General features: G+C 40.7%; 1 protein-coding gene across 1 annotated transcript in view; it reads left to right on the forward strand.

Annotated features, from left to right (window-relative positions):
* RDH10 (retinol dehydrogenase 10) overlaps window positions 1-13,047 on the forward strand; it is a 29,535-nt gene extending 16,488 nt beyond the window's left edge. Inside the window, exons 3-6 of the mRNA XM_055286507.2 lie at window positions 7,585-7,683; window positions 9,406-9,551; window positions 11,155-11,286; window positions 11,389-13,047. Coding sequence (XP_055142482.1) covers window positions 7,585-7,683; window positions 9,406-9,551; window positions 11,155-11,286; window positions 11,389-11,512 — 501 coding nt within the window. The 3' untranslated portion in view covers window positions 11,513-13,047. The remainder of the gene's footprint in view (window positions 1-7,584; window positions 7,684-9,405; window positions 9,552-11,154; window positions 11,287-11,388) is intronic.
* The last annotated feature ends 2,799 nt before the right edge of the window (window positions 13,048-15,846 follow it).

The raw sequence follows: 15,846 nt of genomic DNA on the forward strand, positions 1-15,846 counted from the left end.
GTAAATTCATCCTATCCTTTAACAGTGGGAAGACAAGTTAATGAAGCATTTATTTTTGCTGAATAACTAATGGTGTCATCATCGAGGTGTTCATTTGAAAAGCCTGGCTCTTTTATTAGCTTCTTGGTTGCAGGGCAACTGTAGGAGTATTCTTGTGCATGTGTGTTAAGTACTAACTGCTGATGCTGTTCAAATGTTACACTAATCCCTGTGGCCTCACAATCATACATGTTTTTAAAGGGATAGATTTAACATTGGCATAAATTTGACTATTATGACATGTTCTTTAGTCTCTCCTCTATTATCTGAAGAGTGAATGTTTTGTCTCAATATGATAGAAATTAAGATGAACATTTTGTTAAGTCTGAGAGAGTAGTTCCAGGCTTAAGCATCTTGGGGCTCTATTGCACAATTGGTCAGGGGACCTTTCGGTCTCTACAAACATACCCAACTAGGAAAAAGAGGCTATTACGCAACAACATTTGCATGTTAGAATTTCTGTTGTCAGCTGCAACTAGAATATTTAAAGTTGGTATTGCTAGTAAATACAGATTTAGGTTTTACTTCCTAATTAAATATATAATTTTGTAATGAAGATTGTTTTTTTCAAATAATATGGTCAAAGTAAAATGTCTGAAGTTTGGTCAGTATACTTAATAAGTAGATAACCTTTAGAGGTACTTTAGCCATATTTTCCTTACCCAGGTGAGCTGATAGTATGTCACCATTTTACATTTTTGAACACACTAATGATGTATCCTATTAATTTTAACACAGTTCACTATATTTTAAGCACCTTCAGGCGTTATAGGATGTATGGTCCCCTTTGGAAGTGAATGTCTACTCTTTCTTGGATGTTCAAATAAAAGATAAACACTTCAAAATGATTCTTTTAAAAGATGGCTTTTTTGAATTGATCACAGAACAATGAATAAAACATCATGAGGCCACAGGGACTAGTGGAACATTTGAGCAACATCAGCAGTTAGTACTTAACACACATGCACAAGAATACTCCTACAGTTGCCCTGCAAAAGTTTGTGCTTTTGAATCATTTTCCAGGAACAGTGACTGAGTTCCCAGAGAAGAGCGCCACCAGATGTCATTTTAGCCTTGTAAATAAGCAGGAGAGTGTTCCTTTGTGATTCTGATAAAGATAAGTTAACTCTGGCAGCTGCACAGGCAGAAGGGGTGGAACAGTAGAGGAAAGTTGCCCAACCATGTGAAGGGTGCCGTAAGCATTTCCGGTCAGATGTTCTTTGTTCACTGGAGTCTTGATGGTGTTCTTTCTTATTCAAAGTTTACATCATGCTATTATTTGGAGATTCTGAAAATCCTTAAGCATACGTGAGAAAACTGTATTGTGCTGGTGGTGTTGACCTTTCTCCCAGCATTATATGATTTATGGTCCTCTTTGGAAATGAATGTCTACTCTCTTTCTTGGATTTCAAATAAGGGATAAACATTTCAAAATGATTCTTTTAAAAGATGCCTTTTCTTGATCACAGGACAGTCCTGTATGTCCACAAAAATAATGAGGCCTTCTCCTACGGTGAGAAATTAACTTTGCTTTTCTCTTAGTGCTCAGGAACGTAGAATTGCTTACAAATATGGAAAACACATTCTGTTGTACCTACACCTTTAAAATGTCATCAATCTCAGAATTTCAAAAGTCAGACCTCGCCGGATACCACATTTCTTCACATTGACTTTTGTTCCACTTTAGGCTAATTTGTCCTGACACTGCAGCTGCAGGCTTTGGGCTGCACAGTCTGTCATTAAGAGTACCAAGAATGGTCTGGAGAGTCGGAGCTGTTGGAAGTTAATTTGGCGTAAACTTTACTTTAAAAGATTTCTCGAGCTATGACATGTCATGTCTATGTGCAGTTACTTACACGTCTGTTTAAGAAGTTCTTGCTTATATTACAAATGTGACCTTTACAGTTATCTTTCAAAGTGCCCAGTGCCTTGAAGAGGAACCCTGAGGAGCTAAGGAGATATTAGACTTGTTAAGCATGTTTCATAGGAATGTCAGTGTCCATTTGAATGTCCTTCCCCCCTTTTTTTTTTTTTAATCACACAGCAACCTGGTCAGCTGGTAGCAGATTATGGTATTGGAATCTTGTGATCAAATTAATCATGGTAATCAAAGTTCTAGCTCTACATTTAATAGCCAAAGTCAGTTATTAAAGTTTTCTCTTTTGCAAATAAGAAAATCCCTAGGCCCCTTCCAACTCTAAATTCTGTAAACTTCCTGATTCATATATTGGTTATTGACTTTGAGATCCCCTAAGTCAAGAATCAACCATATTTTCCTGCCGAAGAACTTGATGTCCTCTTCTGTTTTTTGGACAGTCAAGAGGACACTGCGATAGAGTGCAATTCTCTGACTTATATTTAGCATCTAGCAAACCTTGCCAACCAGCATGGCCACGAGCTCACTCTGGAGACTGATCACATGTACTGCATTTAGAGACCCCTTTATTAGATGATAACTCCTGATCTATCCGTCATTATACTTGATGTAACACAGCAGTCCTATTGGTCAGCAAATTATCTGTGCTGCCCTCTCAGATCCACCCATGCCTCACAGGCATTAATCTATACCGAAGCCGTTTGGCTGTGTGTTTCAGATTTGCCCTTTATGTTCTTCTGACGACTCTTTGAGACAAAGTTAAAGATTATGAACCTTAGCTTGAACTGACTGGTGTCATGGCAACTAGCACTTCACCTTTTGCTGGTCTCTACCTCATACATGCTACAATATTTGTGCACATTAATAATTCATTGCAAAGTGCCAGATTTCTTTGTGCTGTCAAGCAGTGTCAAGGACAGAATATGCTGTGCTATCTCAAATGTCATCTACCAGACTGTTGAGGGCAAGAGTAATTAGAAAAGAAAACTAGTCAGGTTACTTGGGAAAATTCCTGAAAATGTGATGCTTTCTAGTCACCCAACTATAGCATTTTTCTTGCAAAGTATGGAATAGAATTCATGTTGATCAAAGTTTATTTAATAATGCGCCCCAGACATAAGGCAGGAGTTTGGAGTAATTGCTCGCCTCTATTCAGGCAGCAAAGGAAATGATTAACAGCCTTCGTGCTCAGTCACGTGTACTGGGCTCCAGCGGGAACCTGAGCACAGGCTTAAAAGAAACCCGAGTGGTCCTGATGTGGGTGCTCCTACCCCAAGCCTGCCTTTGCCCGACACAGAGCAGAGCTCAGTAAATGTTTGACACCAGCTTTAGAAACAAGCCGTCTGGGATCTCAGGCTGATTAGTGGCCCTGGATAGCTTTCTTCACCTCTCAGTTCCCTCCGCGCAGCTCTTTGGTGGTTGTTGACGCTGTGAGTGGTTGTTATAGTAATTGCAGTGTTGTCTGTAATTAATGAGCCTTTCAAATAAAAAATATGAATCTTTGTCTTAAAAATGTAGAAACTGCAAAGATACATTGGATTTAATTTATACAGAAGGCCAGATTTGTCCTTGATTAGGCAAAGAAATCACATATTTTAAACTGAACATTGACCCACCTGTGCTTTACAGAACAAAACAATCTCCCTCTCAAAAGAAAGCTTCATATTACAACCAGCCAACATGTGTCATACTTTACTCTTTAAAATTGGAATGTATTTCTCCAAATGTGTGTAGCCCATAGTTGGAAAAGATTTTTTTCACATAGCCATATCTGGATTGTTTGGTTTCTCTATCTCTCTGCCTTCCTCTCCCCACCAGCCTTCTCTCTCTCTCTCCCCGCCCCCCCCGCCCTTTTTTGCTTCCTTTTCCTTTAAACCAGTAGCTTAATTCCTCTTCAGATAATTTGGGGGTGGGGGGAGGGTCCCACAGAGGGAAGTGTGTCCCCACCTCACATTTTTTAGAATATGCAGCCATACTACCCTCTTTATGGACAAACTGGAACTATTTTATGTAACTCAGTACCACCAGATTCATTTCGGGGCAAGAAGGGGAGGGGATATTAATCAATTTCAGAACCTTGCAACAAATTACACTTAAAGAACAGTTAGGAACTTGTTAATCTTCTGTCACCTACCTTGATGTGGTGCTGGGGATCTGGATTAGTCATTTAACACCTGCAGGCAAGACCAGAGCACGTGAATACAGGGAAGTCATTAGCCAATCTGCTATGGTGTCAGAGTTTCTAGTCAGAGCCAGCCGCTGGCTGGAGTTAGAGTGGACATGTGAGTTGAGTGATTCAGATTTGTCAGGTAACCAAATAGCAGGTTCTGATAGGAATTTGATATTGGATGTAATTTCTTAGGATTTAATATTGTGTCCTTATACTTTAACTTTTAAACAGAAAGATAACTAAGACCCTTTATGTTAAGTTTATTGCTGTCTTCCAAGACTAGGCAAATTTTCAAAACTTAAAAATGATCTCTGGTTAATATCAATAATATGTTTTATACTTTTTGGCTAATCTGGGAACAATTAATCATAACTAGATACTTTTAAAAGACATATAGGCTTGATTACTTAAGGATATGTTTTCTAGTTGTTTGAGGCAGGGTCTCGCTCTGTCGCCTAGGCTGGGGGGCAGTAACACAATCACGGCTCACTGTAGCCTCGACCTCCTGGGCTCAAGCGATCTGTCTACCCCAGCCTCCCAAGTAGCTGAGACTACAGGCACACATCACCATGCCCGGCTAATTTTTTGTAGAGGCAGGGTTTCACAATGTTTCCTAGGGTGGTCTTGAACTCCTGGGCTCAAGTGATCCTCCCGCCTTAACCTCCCCCAAAGCTTGGGGATTATAAGTGTGAGCCACTGTGCCCAGCTGTTTTCTAGTTTAGATTGGAATATATAAACTCCATTGTGATGTTACTTTATTTCAATTCTGTGATATAATGCCCATGTATAAATTATAGAGTCTAAAGTTGAACCCATAATAACCTGAAGTACCAGTTTTTGACTTTTTCTGGTAACAGATCAAAATAATAATTACTGTCATAATTACTCTTTCTGTTTTTACTACTACAAAGAAATACAATCAAGTTGAAACATGTGTCTCTCTTCCTCAGCAGTGTACTTGGGCACTGTAGTAATGAGAAGTGTGTTCACTTGCTGTATTAGTCTGTTCTCATACTGCCATACAGAAATACGTGAGACTGGGTAATTTACAAAGAAAAGAAGTCTAATTGGCTCACGGTTCTGCAGGCTGTACAGGAAGCATAGAGGCTTCTGCTCCATTTCTGGGGAAGACTCAGGGAGCTTTCAATCACGGTAGAAGGCAAAGGGGGTGCAGCAATAAACACAGCAGAAGCAGGAGGAAGCGAGGGGGTGGGTGGGGATGGGGGCTGCACACATTTAAACAACCCGATCTCGCAGGAACTCACTCATCACTAGAGCAGCACCAGGAGATGGTGCTGAACCATACATGAAAGATCACTCCCATGATCCAGTCACCTCCCACCAGGCCATACCTCTGACATTGAGGATTATAGTTGACATGAGATTTGGGTGGGGGCACAGATCCAAACCGTATCACTAGCTCTCCTCCACAGTGCCTGTCTCAGTGTAGCAAAGTAATTCTCCCTTAATATTTGGAAGATTGATCTGGGTCTTCCAGCGTGGTCTGGGACAGTCAGACAAATAAGTATAAGGTAATCAAAATCAAAACACTATACAACACATAATCGCATTAAGGTGAATGGTACTGACTATACATCTTAGAGAAATATAGACAAAGTCAGGCTGGCCTAGAATAATATTAGATAAAGGTTTAATACCCTAACTACCTTCAATAAAGAATTATTAGGGGGCTCCAGTGACATAAAGCACTTTGAAAAGTACGAGAGACTATATAAATACGTGATGAATATTACACTTTGATTTACATAGGAAGGATCTGGGATAGATTATCAGAAGAGTTCATGGGTCAAATGACACAGGTGAGAATAAGCATTTCATGGGTACTGATGAGGAAACTCAAACAGGATGTGAGTTGGGGGTGGGGTACTACATGATGACTGGGGAAGACCTTGGGATACTTCACAAAAATTCATGTGGCACCTGTATGAATAATTGATGGGGGCACAGAAAAACATCAGAATTAATGGAATTGCTGTTTTCAATCTTTACACACAAAAATTATAACAAATTAGATAGGACCAAGGGCAGTGGCTCACGCCTATAATCCCAGCACTTTAGGAGGCCGAGATGGGAGGATCACTTGAGCCCAGGAGTTCAAGACTGGCCTAGACAACATAGTGAGACCCGTTCTCTACAAAAAATTAAAAACTAGCTGGGCATGGTGACGTGCACCTCTAGTCCCAGCTACTCGGGAGGCTGAGGCAGAAGGATCGCTTGAGCCCAGGAGTTCGAGGCTGCAGTAAGCTATGATTATGCCATTGCACTCCAACCTGGGCAACACCACAAAACCCTGTTCCCCACCCAAAAAAAAAAAAAAAAAAAAACCACAAACCCATATTAGGTATTCATGCAAAAACTCAGTGATACCTTAGCTGGCAAATCATCTGAGAAGGGACTGCAGCTCTTCCTTAAGTCTGCTCTGTAGTGTTTGGTTGTGTGGGTTTTTTTAACTTCATAAATCATGGGAAGCTGTGCTGGCAGTAGGAGATAACTCAGCAGTAGACAGATTGCTCTTCACTGCTTTCTTTTAAGAAGCAGGTTATAAAACTGTTGGGAGCCTGGTAGAGTAGTTAATAGATCATCGTAAGCAATTTGAAGTAATTTTTTTTTTTTTTTGATACAGCCTTGCATTTTGAAGGCAAGCGAGCTAGAGAGAAAAGAGTTTAGTGAGTAAGAAATCAGTGCCACCTCTGATTTTGTGCCACCTCTGGCACAAGTTCCAGGGCCTCTGGGTCCCCCACCCTGGAACTTGTGCCACACTCTGTGCCTCACTGTGTAGCCAGTCACCTGCATCTGTGGCAGAGTCCCTGCAGTGAAACCCATGTTGGAATGTGACTGTTCAGAGTGATACACGTTCTTGTCAGTGCACAGTTGGCATTATGATATGTTTTTCACAAAAATAGTTCTATAATTTACCCTGTTTTTTACATCCTAAAATACTTTGTCTCCTGCTAGTACATTTTGGTAATAAGCCTTGGAATCCCAGAGCACGCTGCTGGAGTGTCTCTTCATTGATGGGTCTATTGCTATGTAGACATGGCCATAAGGCACACATTAATACAAGGCAATGTTTGTAGTAGGCTGTGGTCCCTCCCAAACCATGAGATAGCTGCATTGAAGTGTCATGAGCAGAAACAAATCCCTGGCTTGGGAGTACTTTAAATTAGCAGATAACTGTCACTTGAAAGATGATTAAGAATCTTCTGTCAACGGCTCTCTTTTTATCTCTAGACACTGTCCCCAAAAGCTCTTAAGTTACAGTCTTGTTGGTCACAACTTATAATAGGCCTGCCATGCCGATGATACAGTGCCAAGTTAGCCAGACACTTAAAAGATCTTTTTGATAAATATAAAATATTTTTAAAAGAATTGGGAAACGTAACATCATGTGAATAAAAATTTGTTTTGTGATCGTGGATTGGGTTTTAGATGAAATTCATGACATCAGTTCTAAAACTTGAATCTTACTTTGTTTCAGACCACTAAGGCTTTTCTTCCTACGATGCTGGAGATTAATCATGGTCATATTGTGACAGTTGCAAGTTCCTTGGGATTGTTCAGTACTGCCGGAGTTGAGGTTTGTCAGATATGTAGCATTTCTTTCGTTCAATCTGTTTATCCTGTGACAAGTACATCAGAACCTCCAGGAGAGCACCTGCTGTCCCTCCATTCATGAAAGCTGCATGAAGGCACTCTGCATGTGTGCTGCGTGTAGGATGTCCACAGGAACCCAGGGCCAGCCACTGGAATGGAATTCTAAGTCAGGTGTGGTGGCGCACACCTGTAGTCCTAGCTACTTGGGAGGCTGAGGTGGAAGAATCGCTTGAGCCCAGGTGTTCAAGACCGCAGTGAGCTATGATGGCACCACTGCACTTCAGCCTGGGAGACAGAGCAAGACCCTGTCTCTAAAACAAAACAAAAAAAGGGAATGGACTTCTGCCTCTTCTGCCATAAAATCTCTTACACTAGTTTGACAAAGCAGCAGCGACAAGAAAAGTAGATGGGCCAGCCCTCAGTGTGCCCATTTTCATTAGCAGCTTCACTTGACGATGGCAGGAGGCACAGGGCCAAGAATGGAACCATGGAAGCCTGTGGGGAACAGAATAATGAGGCCAGAGGTTGACATTCAGTTGTGGTCACCTTGCCAAAACTGAGCTATCTTGTATTAATTAGCCCATCAATGAGGTGGTCAGGTATCCTGCATTGTAAGTTTGTAGAATTGTAGAACTGGATTTCATCAAACCCTCTTCTTCACGATACTCAGATTATAAAGTATGAGTATGTATATTGTTCTATCCTGTTTGTCCTCTGCATGCCTGTAAAACTGAAAACATCACTCCATGCAAATATGCAAAAGGACACATTATTTAAATAGCACCTATATCAAGGGATTCCATTTCTGAAGTTGGGCCATGGACAATAACTTTTTTTCTATATTCTGTGCCTTTAGGTTAAGTTCTAGTTTAAGATTACAAGGCGTGGTTATCATTTTCATTTTAACTTCACCGTACAAAGAAAGTCAAATCATAACAATTTATAGCCTAAGCTAGATTTGCCTTTATTCTTCTTGCATTAATTTAAACAAACTGGTTTTTCTTTCTCCTTTACTGAACAAGAGACCATTTGTAAATTTTCCAGACACTTCAAAGTGAACCTCTCTCCATTTTAACTTCAGCTTGTTAGCTTTCATAGAATCCTTTATGGTAACTTTCCCAAAGTAATATGATACTTAGTTGATGTGACAAAATGTATTCATCTGTTTCTGCTGTTGCTTTGAAAATACTATTTCTGCACTGAACCACATCAGGTATCTGTCTTTTGTTTTTTTTCGGTTTTTTTTTTTTTTTTGAGACGGAGTCTCACTCTATCACCCAGGCTGGAGTGCAGTGGCGTGATCTCGGCTCACTGCAACCTCTACCTCCCAGGTTCAAGCAATTCTCCTGCCTCACCCTCCTGAGTAGCTGGGACTACAGGCACGGGCCCACCGTGCCCAGCTAATTTTTGTATTTTTAGTAGAGGCGGGGTTTCACCATTTTGGCCAGGCTGGTCTCAAACTCCTGACCTTAAGTGATCCAGCCACCTCGGCCTCCCAAAGTGCTGGGATTACAGGTGTGAGCCACTGCGCCAAGCCAGGTATCTGTCTTTTAAAATGATTTCCTTTTCTTTGTGTAGTCACCTTATGTGTAGTAACCTTATGTATTAGATGTCTAACCATAGTAATAGGACCAGGGAAGCTTCAGTTTGGTTGGGGATAGGGGCATATGCTTAGTATTTCTACTTTCTCCCCTCTTTAACTCAGGATTACTGTGCCAGTAAATTTGGAGTTGTGGGTTTTCATGAATCCCTGAGCCATGAACTAAAGGCTGCTGAAAAGGATGGAATTAAAACAACCTTGGTTTGCCCTTATCTTGTAGACACTGGCATGTTCAGAGGCTGCCGAATCAGGTCAGTGAGAACCTATATTATTACTGATAAAAAAAATAGTATTGGGAGAATATGTGGAATTGGACTTTCAAACATAACCTTGTATTTTAACTATCATTTGACAACTAATCTGTGGCTTTTGTTGGTCAAGATTTGTAAAGTTTGTAAAATTGGTGTATAAGATTTGCAAAGGAGAGACTGGTGCTACACGCTGATACTAATTTGCAGAAATTAATCCAGAATCATTAGATAGGAAATGGCTTCTCTGTAAAGAGAAAACATAAGTATCCAGTCCTTTCCTTAGAAGCTCATCTTTTGGAGTTATTTTGTTTCTTTAAAATTGGTATTGGTAAATAAGGATTCCAGAAGAAAATTCCTTCATGTGACTTGGGTCTGGATATGAAGCAATGTTACTGTCACAGAGAGTAACGTGCCTTTCTTCTGAAAAGACCATTGAATATTACACTCCAGATTTGGAAACTTCCTTTTTGCAGCAAGCGTATGTAACTAGATTCACTCTGGCAGAATGAGAAGAACCATTTAGATATACTGAAAAATGAAATAAAATACCCACACACATAAAAAGGAGGTATGTGGGAATATAAATGTCAAGTTACATCTGACTTGAGCTCAGCAGAATAAACAAAACCATGAATCATTAAGAGGATGCTTGTGAAGACATGTTTACTTTGAAATTTTTGCTTGGGTGAATTTGAAAGGCAAAGGAAGATAACCAAACCAGTTCCCTGTTGGTTGGGGGCCATTCTTAACATGTACTGAATTGAACAAGCAGCAAAATAGGTGGAAAGTGATTTGAATCACTCCAAAGTCAGGCTGACTCCAAGTCTGAACTGGAAAATGGACTCTAGCTCTGCCTCTTATCCCACACGTGTGTGTGTCTGTGTGAACATGTGTGTGTGTTGGTGGTTTGGTTTGTTTTGTTTTCCTCTTATGTACTTGGGAAGCAGTTCCTGAGGGTCTTGTGGAGCTCTGTTTCCTCCAGTGTAGCATAGCAGCAGGTGCAGGGGTCCAAAGCTATGGTGGCACAATGAAGAATGAAAGGAATAAATTGCACACCATCATTTCAACATGTAACCCAGTGAATCAGACTGAAGGTAGGATGTCTATATGCCCTTCATTTCAGGCGCCCCTAGAGAATATACCTTAGCTTTCCCTGTTCCGGCATCCTGGAAAGTGGATACCCGGCCTTCCTTTCACTTTGAAAGCTTACACCCTCATTTTGACTACAACTAATACTAAAAGCTTGGCATCTTGCTTGAGATTAGTGTTTGCTATGCCAAACACCCTCTCCTCTTTCTGTTGAACGCAAAACATAGGAAAATAATTTGAAATACATTTTAAGGCATCTTTAAAACATGACTTTTTCATCTTATGGAGAAGCAGACCAATTTTGCTTTTTTTTCCCAACTTGTTTTCCAGACTGTGCCAATAAAATGTGTTCATAGCAGGAAAATTTGGAAAATACAGAAAAGCACTATGAAGAAAACAAAATGTACCCAAAATCCCATCACTCAGATAACGTCACTGTTAATGTTTTGATATGTTTTCTAGTCTTTTCTATTGTGTTAATTCTTCATTTTGTTTTTGAATAAATAACTTTCAGGAAAGAAATTGAGCCTTTTCTGCCACCTCTGAAGCCTGATTACTGTGTGAAGCAGGCCATGAAGGCCATCCTCACTGACCAGCCCATGATCTGCACCCCCCGCCTCATGTACATCGTGACCTTCATGAAGAGGTAACTGGGAGGGGTTCCCTCACTGACTGGGTCTCTCCATGCCTGCCTGATGTCTTAATTGAAACTTCAAGTTTGCTAACAGCTGTGACTTCCCTTTTTCAGCATCCTACCATTTGAAGCAGTTGTGTGCATGTATCGGTTCCTAGGAGCAGACAAGTGTATGTACCCCTTTATTGCTCAAAGGAAGCAAGCCACAAACAATAATGAAGCAAAAAATGGAATCTAAGAATCTTTTTTGTATGGAATATTACTTCTATCAGAAGATGATCAAGATGTTTCAGTCCAATGCACATCAGCATTGCTGACATTTTATGGATTCTAAACTTGCGTTGTTTCTTTTTTTAATCAACTTTTTAAAACAATAAAGTGTAAATTAACCGACTAGAGTACTTGGAAAATGTGATCAGTACAAGTGAACTTAGGTTGTTGCCAACAGGGTCCTTTTAGGCAGAACCCAAAAACCAGTCAAATCTGTAGAGAAGCACTGTGTGACATCTTCAGGTTACCATTATTATTTTTTTTAATGAGCAGGAAGTCTAGAAATGATAACTAGACTGTATGTTTCATGTGTGTGATTTTTCAGAATTCCCATAGAGTTTACTCATTCTTGTTATTAAACTCTAGCCGGTTGACATCTTCGCAATTTCAAGGACTGATAGTGCTGTATTTTCTCATGTTTTCTAAGTTTCCGTTTTGCAAGGCCTAGGTGGCTTTTTCATGGTGTTTGTATGTTTAACTCTTTTGAAAAGGAATTTTGAAATCTCCATCAACTGAAGTAAATGATGTCTGAGTGTTACAGTAAAGGTGACCAAGTCTCTTTCTTAAAGTCACGATGACTAAAGTATTAGCTGATTTTTTTTTTTTTTTTTTTTTTTTTACGGAGTCTCGCTCTGTCACCAGGCTGGAGTGCAGTAGCACAATCTCAGCTCACTACAATCTCTGCCTCCCAGGTTCAAGTGATTCTCCTGCCTCAGCCTCCCAAGTAGCTGGGACTATAGGCATGCGCCACCACGCCCAGCTAATTTTTGTATTTTTAGTAGAGATGGGGTTTCACCATGTTGGTCAGGATGGTCTCCATCTCTTGACATCGTGATCCACCTGCCTCGGCCTCCCAGAGTGCTGGGATTACAGGCATGAGCCACTGCGCCCAGCCTTGAATTTTTAATTTTATCTCTGAAATACTTCATTAAGTGTCTGGAGACCTAATTATCCTAAAAGATCATACATTTTCTACCTATGAATTTTGCTGCATACAGAAAGTGCCCTTTCCTCAGGAAGTTGCTGTGTTTCATTTCTTTGGATGGACTCTTATCTAGAATACATAGCAGCTCTGCAAAGAAACAGTTTTAAAAAATGGGGGCTTCTACATTGAAAAGTCCCCATTTTTGTGCCAACTATGAATAGTGAGAGGGAGAAATCTTATTCTATGGCATATGTATGGAAGGGTGTAAAGATTCTTTTGAAAGGTTTATTCACATTGTAGAACAGCAAATGACATTTTTACAGTATTTTTTTGTAAAGCAAACTATTTTGTGCCTTGAATTTGGTATATGTGTATTAGTGAAACATTGTAAAAGTGAATTTCTACCTCTGTATCTAAATGTATACCATCCACTTGTAAATTACTATGAACTATTATGTGATTGCTTCTTTTTTTAGAATGTCTTGTTTAAATAGTGGCCAATGTTTAAGGCTGTTAAGCCAACTTTTACTAATTGGGGAGTTTTATAAATGACTGATTAAATTTAAAGAATTAACTTACATGCAATTGTGTGATTATTAGTTATCAGCAGTGTTGTAAGGAAAATTATTGTGTTCTTTTTTAGGATCATTATCCCACTTTAGGTAAAGAAAAATGCTGGAATGGAATAGTGTTGGGAAACAGACATTAACAACCTAGGGTGCCTGCACTCAAATAGCCAATGTTACTGTCCCTAGATTAGACACTTGATTAAGGGTTTGTTTGTACCAAAAGTGGGGAAACAATGCCATGACCTGTGTTTTAGTTTGGCTGCACCACAGATCAAAACTGCACTGTGTCTACATATAGGAAAGTTCCTGGTGTGTGCTAATGTTCCCAATGCAGGACTTGAGGAAGAGCTCTGTTACATGTTTCCATTTCTCTTTATAAAAGATAACCAAACCTTGTGGCCCTTATAACAATGGAGGTACTGGCTGCCTCTTAAGTTTCAATCATGGACCTAAAGAAGTACTCTGAAGGAGTCTCAAGAATGCCAGGTGCTGACAGATATACTCAGAGGTTATCCAGGTCTGCCTCCCAGCGAACCTGGAGAACACCAGACCCTCCTAGAGAAATCTGTTATAATTTAACAACCCATTTATCCACCTTAAAACTGAGGAAAGTCTTCTTTACATCTAATTTTATTCTTGTGTGTTGTAACTTAAACCTATTTCTATTTTTGTTTGTTATTGCCCTAATAAGGGTGTCCATCTCCAAGTTCAATAAACCTAATTCATTTAACTTTTTTGTAGAAGTCTTTCATTCCCATGTCCCAGCCCAGTTCAATCACTTCTGTGGCTCTTCCTTGAATGTTGTCCAAATTCTCCCTCCCATCTTTAGCTGTGGAGTTTGGAAAGGGATACAGTTAATGCAGGTTTAGAACTATGGAATTCCTACAAGTTGCATTTCTTCATCCCAGTATCACATTCTTATTAATGCTACATTGCTGATTGTGTGTGTTATTGTTTCTAAACATGAAATCTCTTCTAGACAAGTCTGCCTGTTTGTGTTGATCACTTATGTAATTGCCAAGTTTGCTTTTCTGGCTGGTTATTTATCTACACCTGCCCCCACCCCTTAACGTGAATGCTGACTTTGAATATGTTCTCTTTTTTGTCATCTGGCCCATTCATGTGAACGTTCAGGGCCACTGGACTCAAGGCTGATCCCCTAAGGAGCACCAACTCTGTGAGCACCACCCCCAGCTCATACTGGCACTCTCCCTTTCTCTAACCTTTCAACCAATTTAATGATAATTATATTGAGTGGGACCCAGGAATCAAAAGTTTTGAAGCCAGCAAAGATAAATTCCAACTATTGTTTTCCCCCCTTGATCTACCAGGTCTGCTGCTCTGTCACAAAAGATTAGATTAGCCTGACAGGATTGAGCTATGTAAAGCCAGGCTGGGTGTGTGTGTGTGTGTGTGTGTGTGTGTGTGTGTGTGTGTGTGTTAGGTATCCTGTTTCCTTAGAAGGCTGTAGCTTTCAAATTTTCTCAAGTTAAAAGAAAATGTTTTCCAACTGGCAGAAATAATTCTAAATAGACGTTGACCTGAATCTTGGAAATTTGCTTTTGCCTCCAACAAAATATGAACTCAGTAGGGGTTGGGGGAACAGGGTCGTTCTTTCTATGCCAAATGTATTGCCTGTGCCTGAATCAGAAGAGTAGGGAAAGCAAGGATGTAATAGTTCCGAAGTGGTGAGATGTGGGCCCTGGGCGCACATAGTCAGCATTTGCACACCAGGTATCTGCCGAAGCGCCCATCCCAGGGACTCAAGGAGCCTGCAGGTAACTCACAAGTACACATATAAGTATCTATGTGCACATGTCACAAATGAAGCCTCCGAGTATGATGACATCTCAGTAAGGAAGGGAGAGGTGGCCTGGAAGGTTGGTGATGCAATGGATGGATTTGGGAATGGGAGTTTGCAGATTCCAGGGAACAGATTCTCAGGAAAGGCCCAGAGATCAAAAAAGGTAGATTATACTCATTATGACTGAAGCATAGAACATGGGAAGAGAATGACATGCGTTCCCTAAGGAGATCCCATCTTGAGAATGGCCTTCATTCCAGGCTGGGGAATGGGCCCTTCATTTGATATAGAAGAGAGAAGCCCTAGAAAGTTTTTTTTAGCAGGAAAGTAACAGGAGCAGAGTTGTGAGTTAATAGGATCAATGAAGCCACTGTGAAGAATTTCAAGGCACAAGAAGCAGGGAGCAGTGAGGAAGGAAGTTATTGCAGTAGTCCACGGGGAGGTGGTAAGAATGCGCCGGCAGGAGAGGGGGACAGGGAATGGAGGGAAGAGCCCAGGCTGAGCAACTGATGCCACAGGAGGCTGAACTTGCAAGCCCAGGTGACTGAAGATAGCTTATCACTCAAGATGAGCCAAGTGGTTTTAAGTGGGAAGAACAGAATTCACCAACAGTGAATCGGATTTAGAAATGTTGCATTTGAGATGCCGGGTGACAATAGCTGGCAGACAGGCGGATGTTAACTCTGGTCCTCTGGAAACAGGTTGGTGCTGGGATCCTGAAGTCATCCACATAGAGGCTGTGAAGTGAACAAACCTGGGAGGGGGAAAGCACAGAATGAGTGAAGATCCAAGGACCCAGCTTGGGGAATGTGGGGGAACAGCAGCAGAAGGTGTAAAAGGTGATGGAGTAAAGTTAAGAAGGGAACTTCCTCCTCCCAAGGAGAAACCAGACTAGAAACAATTATCTCCTCTGCTTGGACCCAGACCCCAGGCTGAGTCACACTTGAGAAACTTCAGTCTGGCCCAAGAAAAAGAGTTTGTGTGGGCAGCCCTGGGGCACAGGC

Source organism: Symphalangus syndactylus, chromosome 7 (genome assembly GCF_028878055.3).
Source record: "Symphalangus syndactylus isolate Jambi chromosome 7, NHGRI_mSymSyn1-v2.1_pri, whole genome shotgun sequence".
NCBI lineage: Eukaryota > Metazoa > Chordata > Mammalia > Primates > Hylobatidae > Symphalangus > Symphalangus syndactylus.